General features: G+C 43.6%; 1 protein-coding gene across 8 annotated transcripts in view; it reads left to right on the top strand.

The window, feature by feature from the left end:
• LOC137374884 (cilia- and flagella-associated protein 337-like) overlaps positions 1-16035 on the top strand; it is a 95737-nt gene that overhangs the window by 4987 nt on the left and 74715 nt on the right. For 5 of the 8 annotated variants that reach the window (XM_068041460.1, XM_068041459.1, XM_068041458.1 and 2 more), the window contains exons 2-3: positions 12301-12496; positions 12879-13077. In XM_068041460.1, the coding sequence (XP_067897561.1) occupies positions 12913-13077 (165 nt within the window). In that variant the 5' untranslated portion in view covers positions 12301-12496; positions 12879-12912. Of the gene's footprint in view, positions 1-2292; positions 2323-12300; positions 12497-12878; positions 13078-16035 lie in introns of all 8 variants that reach the window. The other 3 variants (XM_068041456.1, XM_068041454.1, XM_068041457.1) reach the window with 3 other exon arrangements.

The raw sequence follows: 16035 nt of genomic DNA, 5'->3' as shown, positions 1-16035 counted from the left end.
AACATCCACTGCACTACCCTGCATTCGGGGGAAAAAAAATCAAAGGGTGTCGTCACAAGAAAGCATGTAAGTGGTTGGTGAGTATTTCTCTTTTTCTCTCTAACCTAGGGCATTCTTTCAAATTAGGAACTAGGAAATTAATAAACTCGATCAGGGTGAGTATAACAGTGAGTGAATTGATAAGAGTAACAGCACAGAGCAGATCTAGATGCATTAATTAGAATTAGTAAGTTTAAACAAGGTACCAACTAGATCCTAAAAGAGCGAATAGAGGTTTTTTTTAGATCATGGACGGGAAACTGACCTGTTGCTTGCAAATCCTGGGTCATGTGGGAACTGCAGGACACTTCACATTTCTTGGCCGATCATGTGTGTACGAAATGTCTCCAGCTGCTTCAGCTCGAGCTCAGGATTTCTGAGCATGAAGCAGCTGGAGTCACTGTGGAGGAGCAGGAGTAGACCATTCAGCCCATTGAGCATGCCCCGCCATTCAGTATGATTATGGCTGATCTTCCACTTCAATTCCTTTTTCCCACACTATCCTCATATCCCCTTATGTCATTTGTATTTAGAAATCTGTCAATCTCTGCTTTAAACATACTCAATGACACAGCCCTCTGGGGGAGAGAATTCCAAAGATTCACAACCCTCTAAATAAAGAAATTTCTCCTCATTTCTGTCCTAAGTGGCTTCCCCCTTATTTTGAAATTGTGTCCCCTGGTTCTAGACTCCCCAACCAGAATAAACATCTTAGCTGCATCTACCCTGTCTATCCCTTTAAGTATTTTGTACGTTTCAATGAGATCACCTCTCATTCTTCGAAACGCTAGAGAATACAGGCCCAGTTTCCCCAATCTGTCTTCCTAGGACAGTCCCGCCATCCCAGGAACACATCTGGTGAACCTTAGTTGCACTCCCGCTATGACAATAATATCCTTCCTAAGGTAAGGGGACCAAAACTCTACACAGTACTCCAAATGCGGTCTAACCAAGGTTCTATACAATTGAAGCAAGACTCCTCTACTCCTGTACTCAAATCCTCTTGCAATAAAGGCTAACATGCCATTAGTCTTCTTAATTGCTTGCTGCACCTGCATGTTAGCTTTCAGTGATTTATTGACAAGGACACCCAGGTCCCTTTGTATATCTACACTTTCTGCTCTCTGACCATTTAAGAAAAACTCTGCACATCTATTCCTCCTACCAAAATGGATAACCTCACATTTTTCCATATTATATTCCATCTGCCATGTTCTTGCCCACTCACTAAGTCTTTCCAAATCCCCTTGAAGCAGCTTTGCATCTTCCTCACAACACGCATTCCCACCTAGTTTTATGTCATCCGCGAACTTGGAAATTTGGTCCCCACATCCAAATCATTGATATATATTGTGAACATCTGGGGCCCAAGCACTGATCCCTGTGGTACCCTACTAGTCATAGCTTGCCACCTGTTTATTCATACTCTCTGTTTTCTGCCTATTATCCAATTCTTAATCTGTGCCAGTATATTACCTCCTATCCCATGTGCTTTTATTTTGCTAACCAACGTCCTGTGTGGGACTTTATCAAAGGCTTTCTGAAAATCCAAGTATACTACGTCCACCAACTCCCCTTTATCAATTCTGTTAGTAACATCCTCAAAAAACTCCAATAGGTTTTTCAAATATGATTTCCCATTCATAAATCCATGTTGACTATTCCCAATCAGATCATTATTATCCAAGTGTCCATTTATCACATCCTTTAGAACAGATTCTAACATTTTCCCAACGACTGATTTAAGGCTAACAGGTCTGTAATTTCCTGTTTTCTCTCTCCCTCCCTTCTTAAATAGTGGGGTGACATTTGCGACCTTCCAATCTGTAGGAACCGCTCCAGAATCTATAGAATTTTGGAAGATGATCACCAATGCATCCACTATCTCTATTGCTACCTCTTTCAACACTCTGGGGTGTAGAATATCAGGTCCTGGGAACTTATTAACCTTCAGTCCCATTAATTTCTCCAATACAGCCTTCTTACTAATACTAATTTCCTTCAATTCCTCATTCCCCCTGATCCCTTGGATCTCTAATTCTGGGAGATTTCTTGTATCTTCCTCAGTGAAAACATTTAGCTTCTCTGCCATATCTCTATTCCCCGTTATAAATTCTCCTGACTCTGCCGTAATGGACCCACATTTGTCTTAGGCAAACGTTTCCTTTTTACGTACCTATAGAAGCTTTTACAGTCCGTTTTTATATTTTTTGCTAGCTTACATTCATATTCTGTTCTCCCTTTCTTTATCAGGAGAGTTTCCTGGATCGTACTTTTCAGGAGGTACGCAGCCCACAAGCAGTGATAGTAGGTGTGTGACCATCCGGAAGGCCAGGAAGAGGCAGGAGGTGCAGAAGTCTTCAGGGTGTGTGCCACTCTGAAACAGGTACTCAGCATTGGAGACTGCTGGGGTGACGATACCCTGAAGGAGTGCAGTCCAGACCGTGGCACCAATGGGCACGGGACTGTACAGGAGGGAGCACCAATGTGTAGAAATGCAGTTGTAGGAGATTCCACAGTCAGGTGGACAGACAAACATTTCTGTAACCATCACCGTGAGTGCCGTATGGTCTGTTGCTTTCCTGGGGCCAGGGTAAAGGACATCATGCAGATGATGCAGGATATTCTACAGGGGGGAGTGAGCCAGAAGTTGTGGTACATGTTGGTACCAACGTCATAGCAAGGGCAGATATTGAGGTCCTATGGTCAGATTTTCAGGAGCTAGGGAGGAAGAGTAGGACCTCAAAGGTGGTAATCTCTGGATTACTCCCAGTTCCACACACTAGCAGAAGTAGAAATAGGAAGATAGGGAGCATCAAGGTGTGGCTTGAGCATGGTGCAGGAGGGAGGACTTCAGATTCCTGGGGCATTGCGACCAGTTCTGGGGCAGAAGGCACCTGTTCAAAAGGGACAGATTGCACCTAAACAGAACTGGGACCAATGTCCTCGCGGGGAGGTTCACTAGTGTGGTTGGGAGGGTTTAAACTAAATTGGCAGGGAGATGGGCACCAGAATATAGAAGTAGAAAAGAGGAATAAGGTGCATAATGTGAGAATATTGGACAGTACTAGAGAAGGGAGTAGTTCCATCTTAGATGGGAGCGGACAGAGAAGGACTATGAGGAATGCAATGGCAGGATTACAATACATGTATGTAAACGCAGAAAGTGTGGTGAATAAGGTTTGTGAGCTGAAAGCACAAATAGCAGTATGGGAATATGATGTAATGGCAATAATGGAAAGGTGGCTTAAAAATGGTGAGGACTGGGCACTTAATATACAAGGATATAAAGTGTTCACAAAAGATAGAAAAGGAAAAATGGAGGTGCGGTGGCAGTACTGATTAGGGAAAACATTGTAGTGTTGGAAAGCATGGATGTAGGAAGATAGGAACAGGAGTAGGCCATTCAGCCCCTTGAGCCTGTCCCGCCATTCAATGAGATCATGGCTGATCAGCGGCCTAACTCCATATACCTGCCTATGGCCCATATCCCTTAATATCTTTGCTTAACAAAAATCGATCTCAGATTTAAAATTAACAACTGTTCTATCTTCAACTGCTGTTTGTGGGAGAGAGTTCTAAACCTCTACCACCCTTTGCGTGAAGAAGTGCTTCCTAACATCTCTCCTGAACGGTCTGGTCCTAATTTTTAGACTATGCCCCCTAGTTTTAGAATCTCCAACCAGTGGAAATAGTTTATCTTTATCTAGCCTGTCATTTCCTGTTAATATCTTGAAGACTTCGATCAGATCACCCCTTAACGTTCTAAATTCTAGCAAAAACAGGCCTAATTTGTGTAATCTCTCCTCGTAACTTAACCCCTGTAGTCCAGGTATCATTCTTGTAAACCTACGTTGCATTCCCTCCAAGGCCAATATATACTTCCTAAGGTGTGGTGCCCAGAACTGCTCACAGTACTCCAAGTGGGGTCTAACCAGGGTTTTGTACAGCTGCAGCATAACCTCTGTGTCTTTATACTCCAGTCCTCTAGATATAATGGCTAGCATTCCATTAACCTTTTTGATTATTTTCTGCACTTGCTTGTGGCATTTTAAAGATCTATGCACCTGAACCCCCAAGTCTCTTTGGACATCCACTGTACTTAACCATTGAGAAAGTACCTTGCTCTATCCTTTTTTGGTCCAAAATGGATAATCTCACACTTTCCTGCATTGAAATCCATCTGCCACAGTTTTGCTCACTCACCTAGTCTGTCATATCTCTTTGCAATTTAATGCTATCATCTGGACTGTCTGCAATGCTGCCTAACTTTGTATCATCAGCAACTTTGGATATATGACTTACTATGCCATCATCCAAGTCGTTTATGAATAATTGAGGCCCCAACACAGATCCCTGCGGGACACCACTAGTCACATCCTGCCAATCAGAGTACTTACCCATTATCCCCACTCTCTGTCGCCTACCACTCAACCAACTTCCTAACCATGTCAATAATTTGCCCTCAACTCCATGGGCTTCTACCTTAGTTAACAGTCTCTTATGTGGGAGTTTGTCAAATGCCTTCTGGAAGTCCATATTAATAACATCCATAGACATTCCCCTGTCCACTACCTTAGTCACCTCTTCAAAAAATTCAATGAGATTTGTCAGGCATGACCTTCCCGTCATGAATTCATGCTGACTGTCCCTGATTAACTGAAAACTTTCTAGCAGTTCAATCACCCTATCTTTGATTATAGACTCCAGCAACTTGCCCACCACAGATGTCAGGCTAACTGGTCTGTAATTTCCTTGGTTCCCCCTTTCGCCCTTCTTAAAAAGTGGAGTGACGTGTGCAACTTTCCAATCCAGAGGGACCACTCCTGAATCTAGGGAACTCTGAAAGACTATAGTTAGGGCATCTACAGTGTGCTACCCTACTTCCTTTAACACTCTCGGATGGAAACCATCAGTTCCTGGGGATTTCTCACTCTTTAGTTCCATTAATTTCCTTGTTACTGATGTTTTACATACGTTAATTGTATTAAGTCCCTGTCCCCTATCAGCTATTAATTTTTTCAGGACTTCCGGCAAGTTATCCTTCTTTTCAACTGTAAATACTGAGGCAAAGTAATTGTTCAACATGTCTGCCATTTCCCCATTATCAATGACAATATCTCCAGTTTCAGCTTTTAGTGGGCCTACATTGCTATTGACCACCCGTTTTCCCTTTATGTAACGATAAAATTTCTTCTTATTGATTTTGATGTCCCTTGCAAGTTTCCTTTCATAATCTCTTTTAGTAGCTCTTATAAGCTACTTTGTGATCCTTTGCTGGTCTTTGTATCGATCCCATTCGGCCGGATCTGTGCTGCATTTTGCATTTTTGTAAGCCCTTTCTTTTTGTTTTATGCTATCCCTAATCTTTTTAGTTGTCCATGGCTGTTTTTTCTGTGAAGTGGAGCTTTTTCCTCGCAGGGATATATACTCGCCTGTATTTCGTTAAATGTTTCTTTAAATATTCTCCACTGTTCTTCAGTCGTTTGACCCATTAACCGATCTACCCAGTTTACCATGGACAGTCTCTGTCTCATCCCGGTAAAGTCAGCCTTACCCAAGTTTTTAGACTTCTAGTAGCTGATTCGTGCTTTTCACTTTCAAACGCTATCTTGAATTCAATCATGTTGTGATCACTATTTGATAAATGTTCACGCACAGTTAGGCTACTAATTAAATTTGGCTCATTACTCATAACTAAATCTCATATTGCCTGTCCCCTTGTTACATCTAGGACATATTGCTGTAGGAAACTATCCCGGACAGATTCCAGAAATTCACTACCTTTCTGACAGGTGCTAGTCTGCCTCTCCCAATCTATGTGTAAGTTAAAATCCCCCATTAATACTACTCTGCCTTTGTTACACACTTGCCTAATTTGTGCATTTATACAATCTTAACACCTCAGAACTGCTACCAGGGGGTCTATACACAACACCTATTACAGTTTTAGATCCTTTTCTGTTCCTTAATTCCACCCATAAGGTCTCCACTGGATGCTTTCCCCTCAGTATATCTGCCCTCACCAATGAGGTGATATTATTTCTAATCAGTAAGGCTACTCCACCCCCTCTGCCATTTTCCCTGTCCCTCCTGTAAACTTTATAACCAGGTATATTTAGTTCCCAGTCCCGACCATCCTGCAGCCACGTCTCCACAATGGCCACCACATCATAATTTTCCATTTGAATTTGTGCCCGCAGCTCATCTAGTTTATTCCTTACACTCCGTGCATTTGTATATAGAACTCTTATTTGGGCTAGACCCCCTAACCTGTCCCTCAGCACTGATGCTTTATTCGCCTGTTTATTATTTCTCTCTTCTGGTTTAACCAGTATATTTCTTGCAGTTTGGTAACAATCAACCTCACCACTAACCTGCACTCCTACCTTCTCCTTTAACTTTCTGTTTTTCCATGCAACTGAACCCTCCGCCGCCACCCCCCTCCCCCCCCCCACTCCCCCACTATTTAGTTTAAAGCCCTATCTACAGCCCTAGTTATGTGATTCACCAGGACTCTGTTCCCAGCATGATTCAGGTGGAGCCCATCCCATCGGAACAGCTCCCTCCTTCCCCATTATTGGTGCCAATGTCCCACGAATTCGAACCCATTTCTCCCACATCAATCTTTGAGCCACGCATTTACCTCTTTAATCTTTTTAACCCATTGCCAATTTACTCGTGGCTCAGGTAGTAATTCGGAAATTATTACCTTTTTGGTTCTGCTTTTTAATTTAGCCCCTAGCTGCTCATATTCCCTCAGCAGAACCTCTAACTTCGTTCTACCTACATCGTTGGTACCTACGTGGACCACGACAACTGGATCTTTCCCCTCCCACTCGAAGTTCCTCTGGAGCCCAGATGAGATATCCCGAACCCTGGCATCAGGTAGGCAACATAGCCTTCGGGACTCTTGATTCTGGCCACAGTGTCTATGCCCCTAACTATACTATCCCCGATTACGACTACATTTCTCTTTTCTCCCCCCACTTGAATGGCTCCCTGTACCACGGTGCTATGGTCAGTTTGCTCATCCTCCCCACAGTCCTTGCTCTCGTCCACACAGGGAGCAAGAATCTTGAACCTGTTGGAAAAGGCTGAGGCTCCTGCAGCACTACCTCCTGGATCCCTCCAGCTGCCTCACTCATAGTCACACCCTCCTGTCCCTGACCACTGGCCGCATTCAGGGTAGTTAATCTAAGGGGTGTGAATGCTTCCTGAAACACAGCGTCCAGGTAATTCTCCCCCTCCCTGATGTGTCGCAGTGTCCGAAGCTCAGACTCCAGCTCATCAACTTTGAGCCGGAGTTCCTCGAGCAGCCAACACTTGCTACAGATGTGTTCACCAGGAACCACAATGGGGTCCACCAGCTCCCACATCATGTACAACACATTGCCTGGCCCTGCCTCTCTATTTTATTTAATTAAATTTTGATTTGTTTTTTAAATTTCCGACTGGTCTTTAGTTTTCAATCTGTAAAATATTTCTCCTATTCACCTTTAATCCGAAATCAATTTAGAATAGGTAATTCAAATTAGCAGTTACTTACCAAACAATTCATCTCTTCATCTTCATCTTTGGGCCTCCTTATCTCGAGAGACAATGCATACGCGCCTGGAGGTGGTCAGTGGTTTGTGAAGCAGCGCCTGGAGTGGCTATAAAGGCCAATTCTGGAGTGACAGGCTCTTCCACAGGTGCTGCAGAGAAATTTGTTTGTCGGGGCTGTTGCACAGTTGGCTCTCCCCTTGCGCCTCTGTCTTTTTTCCTGCCAACTACTAAGTCTCTTCGACTCGCCACAATTTAGCCCTGTCTTTATGGCTGCCCGCCAGCTCTGGCGAATGCTGGCAACTGACTCCCACGACTTGTGATCAATGTCACACGATTTCATGTCGCGTTTGCAGACGTCTTTATAGCGAAGACATGGACGGCCGGTGGGTCTGATACCAGTGGCGAGCTCGCTGTACAATGTGTCTTTGGGGATCCTGCCATCTTCCATGCGGCTCACATGGCCAAGCCATCTCAAGCGCCGCTGACTCAGTAGTGTGTATAAGCTGGGGGTGTTGGCCGCTTCAAGGACTTCTGTGTTGGAGATATAGTCCTGCCACCTGATGCCAAGTATTCTCCGAAGGCAGCGAAGATGGAATGAATTGAGACGTCGCTCTTGGCTGGCATACGTTGTCCAGGCCTCGCTGCCATAGAGCAAGGTACTGAGGACACAGGCCTGATACACTCGGACTTTTGTGTTCCGTGTCAGTGCGCCATTTTCCCACACTCTCTTGGCCAGTCTGGACATAGCAGTGGAAGCCTTACCCATGCGCTTGTTGATTTCTGCATCTAGAGACAGGTTACTGATGATAGTTGAGCCTAGGTAGGTGAACTCTTGAACCACTTCCAGAGCGTGGTCACCAATATTGATGGATGGAGCATTTCTGACGTCCTGCCCCATGATGTTCGTTTTCTTGAGGCTGATGGTTAGGCCAAATTCATTGCAGGCAGACGCAAACCTGTCGATGAGACTCTGCAGGCACTCTTCAGTGTGAGATGTTAAAGCAGCATCGTCAGCAAAGAGGAGTTCTCTGATGAGGACTTTCCGTACTTTGGACTTCGCTCTTAGACGGGCAAGGTTGAACAACCTGCCCCCTGATCTTGTGTGGAGGAAAATTCCTTCTTCAGAGGATTTGAACGCATGTGAAAGCAGCAGGGAGAAGAAAATCCCAAAAAGTGCCAAACAATGAACTTACGGTTTTCCTGTGATTTCACTCATTGTTTTTTTTCCACTGTTTTTACTCCCTTAAATTACCTAAAAATTAGATTATTTACACTAGGAACCTTGATTCTCCCCCCAAAAAAACACTACCTACAATATCAGAAAAGAACTGTAGACCTTTCTCTTTACTTTAGTTACAAACCCAGCTATTTAGAGTTATTCCTTAACAGCAGTTACTCACCAACCAATTACCTTGCAGCTTTCCTGTGATGTCACTGTTGACTATTTTTCAAACCTCCGGCACTGTCTGAATGAACTCTCTCTCTCTCTCCCTGTCTCTTTGTACTCCGGCTCCGCTCTCGCTGTTTCCCGCTGTCTGAATGAACTCTCGCTCTCTCTCCCGGTCTCTTTATACTGCGGCTCCGCTCTCGCTGTTTCCCGCTGTCTGAGTGAACTCTCTCTCTCTCCTGGTCTCTTTATACTCCAGCTCCGCTGTCGCTGTTTCCCGCTGTCTACATGAACTCTCTCTCTCCCGTTCTGTTTATACTTCGGCTCCGCTCTCGCTGTTTCCTGCTATCTGAGTCCTTGAGGTGGCAAAGGCAGAATCCACTTGATTAGAGTTGAAAAGCAAAAAGGGTATGATCATGCTACTCAAGATATTCTGTCGGCCCCCAAATAGTGAGAGAGAGACATAGAGGAGCAAGTCTGCAGGGAAATCACAGATTTACAAGACCTATAGAGTGGTGATATTGGGGGCTCTAATTACCTGAATATTGATTGGGATAATGTTAAGGGTAAAGGGAAAGGAGGGGAGGAATTTCTGAAATGTGTTCAGGAGAACTTAATTAATCAGTATGTTCTCAGCCCAATGAGAAAGGAGGCATTGCTGGATCTGGTTTTGGAAAGTGAGGTGGACCAAATGTCTGTGGGAAGCACTGGTTAAGAGTAATCATAGTATCATAAGGTCTAGAATTGTATTGCAGAAAACAAGGAATGATATAAGGTAGAACAGCTAGATTGGAAGAGGGATAATTTCAATGTGTTGAGAAGGGATCTAGCCAGGATAAAATGGAACCAAAGACTGACAGGAAAAACTGCAACAGAACAATGGGTTATCTTTAAGGAAGAGATGCTTCAGGTATAGGCTAGGTACATTCCAGCAAGGGCAAAAGCTGCAAAGGGAACCAAAAACAAGGGCGATAGAGATTATGATGAAACTAAAAAGTAGGGTGCATTATGCATGTCTGGTTAATTCTTCAAGTCAGAACCAGGCCAAATACATACAATAAATTGAGAGGGGAGGTGAAGAGGAAATTAAGACTGGCAAAGAGAGAATATGAGAATTGAATGGCAGTCAACATAGAAGGGAACCAAAAATCTTCTACCGGCATGTAAATAGTGAGTGGGGCCTATTAGGGACAAAGAGGGTAATATATGTTTAAAGACACAGGTCAAGGCTAGAATACTTGATGAGTACTTTGTATTGGTGTTTACTCAGGAAAAGGAATCTGACAAAATATCAGTAGAAGCAGAGAGAGTAGAGGCAATGGTTAGGGTAAAAATTGAAAGGCAGGAGGTACTGGAAAGGCTGACTATGCTTAGGGTAGGTAAGTCACCTCATCCGGATGGCTTGCATTCCAGGTTGTTAAAGGAAGTGGGGGTGAAGATAGTGCCATAATCTAATCTTTCCTAGATTTGGGAGAGGATTGGAGAGTGGTAAGTGTGACACCCTTATTCAAGAAAGGGTGTAAGGACAGTCCTAGCAACTACAGGCCAGTTGATTTAACATCAGTGATTTGTAAAGTTTGAGAAATAATAACCAGGGAAAAAATTAACAGGCCCTTGGAGAGGTCTGAGTTAACTAACGCTAGCCAGCACAAATTGTAAAAGGTAGATCATGCTTGACTAATCTAATTGATGAAGGGAAAGCAATAGATGTTATCTATATTGATTTTAAGAAAGTTTTTGATAAAGTACCACATAAAAGGCTGGTGAACAAAATTGAGGCTCATGGAATAGGAGGGTCAGTGTTCAATTGGATAAAAAATTGGCTTAAGGACAGAAAACAGCAAGTCGTGGTAAATGGTTGTGTTTCAGACTGGAGGATGGTAGACAGGGGTGTTCCCCAAGGGTCAGTGCTGGGATCACTCCTTTTTTGATATATGTATAAATGACTTGGATCTTGGAAGTGTTTGGGGCCTTGGATGGTGAGGAGAGAGGAGGCATAAGGGCAGGTATTAACACCACCTCCACCCAGGATTACAGGTATCTCCAAGAAATACAACATTCCTTGGACTGCTGCTCTCCCCGCATCCTGAGATCCATGCTTAGTGCCATTTGCCACCACATGTACACACTTGACCTCTCTCTCTCTCCAGAAGCACCGACTCACCTTATCGCAAAGCTGTTCTGCTCCATAATTTCATTTCATCCTTCATCTTATCCGACGCATTAACAAAAAACTTTTTCACTTCCTTTCAGGTGTTCAGGAATGCAAGTTCCAGTAGCTTATAGGGTGAGATGAAGTAGATTGGGAGGAGGCTCTCTGTTGCGTAAACACCATCATGGATCTGTTGAGCCGAATAGCCTTTTTCTGTGCTGTAAAATACAATGGCCTGTAATTTGTGGGGTTTTTGGCGGTGAACTCTCAGCATTCGCCATAATTACGCCTCTGAATCTGACCACAACTTCAGGATTCAGCGCAAGCACAGATTAATATGGAAATGCTGAAGTTGGCAGTGTGTCAATCAATTCTCTACCATAGACGGCGCTATGGATACCGCAACACCGCCCCCCCACCCTTCCACACCCTGCCCTGCAGAGCCAACAATCGGTGAAATCAATTGTTAGAAACCCATGTAAAGTTAAGCCTTGTTCAATGAGGTGAAACTGGGTTTTTAACGGCGATCTGAGTAATAATTACTGCTGAACAACTGATCTGGTTCTGAAAAATCTGTGGAATGTTGTTAAATGTCTCCAATGTGATTGTTAACTAGACTTTTTTAAATAATTAAAATTTAAACGATTTTTCACCTTCACCCCATGTGTATGTCCCAATCTTTGCTCTGTATAAAATTTTTAAAAAGTGATTTGTTTATTGGTGTTTTTCATTTCCTGGTTACCTGTCAGTGAGAATTCTTTAATGTGATAGGCTGCTTAGGCAGTTTGGTGACATCACTACAACTCAATGCTGGGAGTCACGATTAAACAATCCAACAATCAATTGCACGGTGAGAGAGATAAAAGTTCTCGCCACAGCAATCACTAGATCTCTCAATGAATCTTTCTTTGAGGTCAGCAGCGAGTGCCCTTGCTTTGCAGCTGTCAGCAGAATCTGGGCCTATGTGTTTGTGAATCCTGCTGCTATGTGTGGTCATTGTCTGGTTTGAAATTCTGGCAACATGCTGACCTGTAGAATTGAAAATCTTTCCCTTGCCATCATCCTATCTAGCCAGCATACACCTACCAGGAGACATGAAGCACTTTTCCTATCACTCTGGGGAAGGACACTGAATAAATATTGATTTACTTACTTGCCTTCTCTACCTGTTCAGGATCGTACCAACCCTAGTCCAACAATTCTAAGACTTCAACAAATACTCAGGTTTGTATGAGCACTACTGCACGTGTTCCATCTATACCCTCTCATTGAACAATTCTGGTCACAGAGGAGGTCACGGAGACTTTACCAGATCTCTCAATCTCTACAAATCCAGACCTGTGTCTGCTGGGCATACCCACGACTAATGGGTAAGCATTTCATGCAACACACAGGTAGAGTAACAATGCTAGTTGCAAGAAAATTCATTCCTGCATTGTGGTGTAAGTTGTCCTCCCTAAAACAACAAATGTGGGAGAAGTATCTGTCAGAATGTATGCCCGTTGGAATGTGTATTGTATGGAATCTGCTTGCAAATCACAAGTACTAGGTTTTTTGGTGCCTTCTCCCAAAAATGTCTGAGTATGTAATCTCCTAGATTTAATGTCGCAAAACTGTATAGTAATTTCACAAAACAATTATATGTGTTCTTAAGGAAAGCTTTGAAAAATTTAGAAAATGTAATTTGAAGACCAAAACCATGATCAGTCAAAATTGCATTTTATGAAAGTAACATGTCTGTTTTTCTGTTAGAAGCCCTCTGCTGCGAACCTTGAAGTTTTGAAGAATGTCAGCTCAGTTGCTAGTTAAGTCTATAAAAACTGAAAATGAGCGAGAGTCCAGAACAAGTGATTCGAATTCTGATAAAATGGAAACATCAAAAAAGGTTCTGGATCAGCTAGAAAACCGACTCAGCGTCAAAGATATCATGAAAATACAGAAGGTTTTCATGGTAGGTTTTCACAGTTATGTGTACATGTTGGCATTGAGGTTAATATTCCATTTTATTATCAACTGGAATGTTTAGTAGTTATATACATGCCAAAAATAACTGATTAGTGCTACTTTTTTTATTCTTTCATAGGATGTGAGTGTGGCTGGCTAGGCCAGCATTATTGCCCATCCCTAATTGCCCTTGAGATGGTGGTGAGCTGCATGAAAAGCTTGTCCATCTTTGTATTACGTAGGTTTGAATGGAGCAAAATAACACAATTAACAGGATTATGGCACAGACAACAACAAATTCCATTTATAAAGTGTCTTTAATCTTAAATAAAACATCCTGGGGTGTTTCATACAATAAGTGTATGGAAAACCAACAGTGAACCAGGAAAGGAAGGATTAAAGAGGGTGACTCAAGGATTTGTCAGATTTTGAAGAGATTTTTACAGGAGCAAACAGAGAATTGCAGATGTTAGCACAGGTTAAAGGCCCTGCTGGTGATGGTGAAAGGATGGAAAGGGGTGACGCACAGAAAACTAGAGTCAGAGGAATGAACTGTTTGAGGAGCATAGGACTGGAAGAGATTATGGAAATAGAGTGGAATAAAAATATGGAGAATTTAAAAATGAGGACGAGTATTTCAGACTTAAAGTGTTGGTAATAGAGAGCCGATGAGTGGTGGTGGGCAAGTAGGACTGGTTGTGCACAGCAGGGCTTTGGACAATTTTGAATTTATGGAGGGTGAATGATAACAATCTTTTTTTTATTCATTCATGGGATGTAGGCGTCACTGGCTAGGCCAGCATTTATTGCCCATCCTTAATGGCCCTTGAGAAGGTGATGGTGAGCTGCCTTGTTGAACCACTGCAGTCCATGTGAGGTAGGTACACTCACAGTGCTGTTAGGAAGGGAGTTCCAGGATTTTGACCCAGCGACAGTGAAGGAACGGTGATATAGTTCCAATTCAGGATGGTGGTGGTGTTCCCATGCATCTGCTGCTCTTGTCCTTCGAGGTGGTAGAGGTCGCGGGATTGGAAGGTGCTGTCTAAGGAGCCTTGGTGCATTGCTGCAGTGCATCTTGTAGATGATACACACTGCTGCCACTGTGCGTCGGTGGTGGAGGGAGTGAATGTTTGTAGATGGGGTGCCAATCAAGCGGGCTGCTTAGTTCCGGATGGTGTCGAGCTTCTTGAGTGTTGTTGGAGCTGCATCCATCCAGGCAAGTGGAGAGTATTCCATCACACTCCTGACTTGTGCCTTGTCGATGGAGGACAGGCTTTGGGGAGTCAGGAGGTGAGTTACCCGCTGCAGGATTCCTAGCCTCTGACCTGCTCTTGTAGCCGCGGTATTTATATGACTACTGCAGTTCAGTTTCTGGTCAATGGTAGCCCCTAGGATGTTGATAGTGGGTGATTCAGCGATGGTAATGCCATTGAATGTCAAGGGGAGATGGTTAGATTCTCTCTTGTTGGAGACGGTCATTGCCTGGCATTTGTGTGGGGCGAATGTTACTTGACATTTATCAGCCCAAGCCTGGATATTGTCCAGGTCTTGCTGCATTTCTACATTTCTATGGACTGCTTCAGTATTTGAGGAGTTGCGAATGGTGCTGAACATTGTGCGATCATCAGCGAACATTCCCACTTCTGACCTTATGATTGAAGGAAGGTCATTGATGAAGCAGCTGAAGATGGTATGGTCTAGGACACTACCCTGAGGAACTCCTGCAGTGATGTCCTGGAGCTCAGATGATTGACTTCCAACAACCACAACCATCTTCCTTTGCATTAGGTATGAATCCAACCAGCAGAAAGTTGTAAGGATACTGTTGGAATAGTCAAGTCTGGAGATAACAGGCACATATGAGGCATTCAACAGCAGACAGACTGAGATAAGGTGGAAGTAAGAAGTCTTAGTTGTAGAGAGGATATGGGATCTTTTACTGGTTCAGGTTCAAAACGGACACTCAGATTGCAAACAGTCTGGTTCAGCCTGAAACATTGGCTGGAGAAGGGCAAAGAATCATTGGCAAAGTACAGAGTTTGTGATGAGGCCTAAAGACAATGGCTGGAGGATGTTATGATTCATCCAGGACTGGATGTCAGAGAAGCTGTCTAACAGCACAGAGGCGGTCAAGGGTGTAGCGGAGTGGTGGAGTTAGATACCATCAATGTATATCTAAAAGCTGTCATAGAGTCATTTATGGCACAGAAGGAGACCATTCAGCCCATCGAGTCCAAGCCAACTCTCCACAGAGCTATGCAGTCAGTCCCACTCCCCAGCTTGATCCCCATAACCTTCCAAGTTCATTTCTCTCAGGTTCTATCAAGTTCATCCAACGTTCACCTGAAGTTATTGATCGGCTCCGCTTCCACCGCCATCGTGGCCAGCGAGTTCCAGGTCATTACCACCTGCTACTTAAAAAGTGCTTTCTCGTATTCCACCTGTGTGTTTTGCCCAAAACTTTCAGTCTGTGTCGCCCAGTCCTTATTAATGGGAACAGTTTTTCCTTGTCTATCGTATCTAAGCCTGTCACAATCTTGTATACTTCCATTAAATCTCTCCTCAATCTCCTTTGTTTTAAGGAGAACAAACCCAGCTTTTCCAACCTAACCTTGTAACTCAGATCCTCCATGCCTGGAACCATTCTGGTAAATCTCCGCTGCACTCTCTCAAGGACCCTCACATCCTTCCTGAACTGTGGTGACCAGAACTGCGCACAGTACTCCAGTTCGGGCCTAACCAGAGCTTTATAAAGGTTCAGCATAACTTCCCTGCTTTTCTACTCAGTGCCTCTATTTATGAAGCCCATGATCCCACCCTCTCAATATATCCTGCCACCTTCAAAGATCTTTGCAGAGGCATTCCCAGGTTCCTCTGTTCCTGCACACACTTTAGGACTGTGCCGTTAAGGATATATTGCCTCTCCCTATTCCTTTTGCCAGCATGCATCACTTCACACTTGTCA

Source organism: Heterodontus francisci, chromosome 11 (genome assembly GCF_036365525.1).
Source record: "Heterodontus francisci isolate sHetFra1 chromosome 11, sHetFra1.hap1, whole genome shotgun sequence".
NCBI lineage: Eukaryota > Metazoa > Chordata > Chondrichthyes > Heterodontiformes > Heterodontidae > Heterodontus > Heterodontus francisci.
Note: the sequence above shows the minus strand (reverse complement) of the source record. Positions and strands in the feature narration are given on the sequence as shown.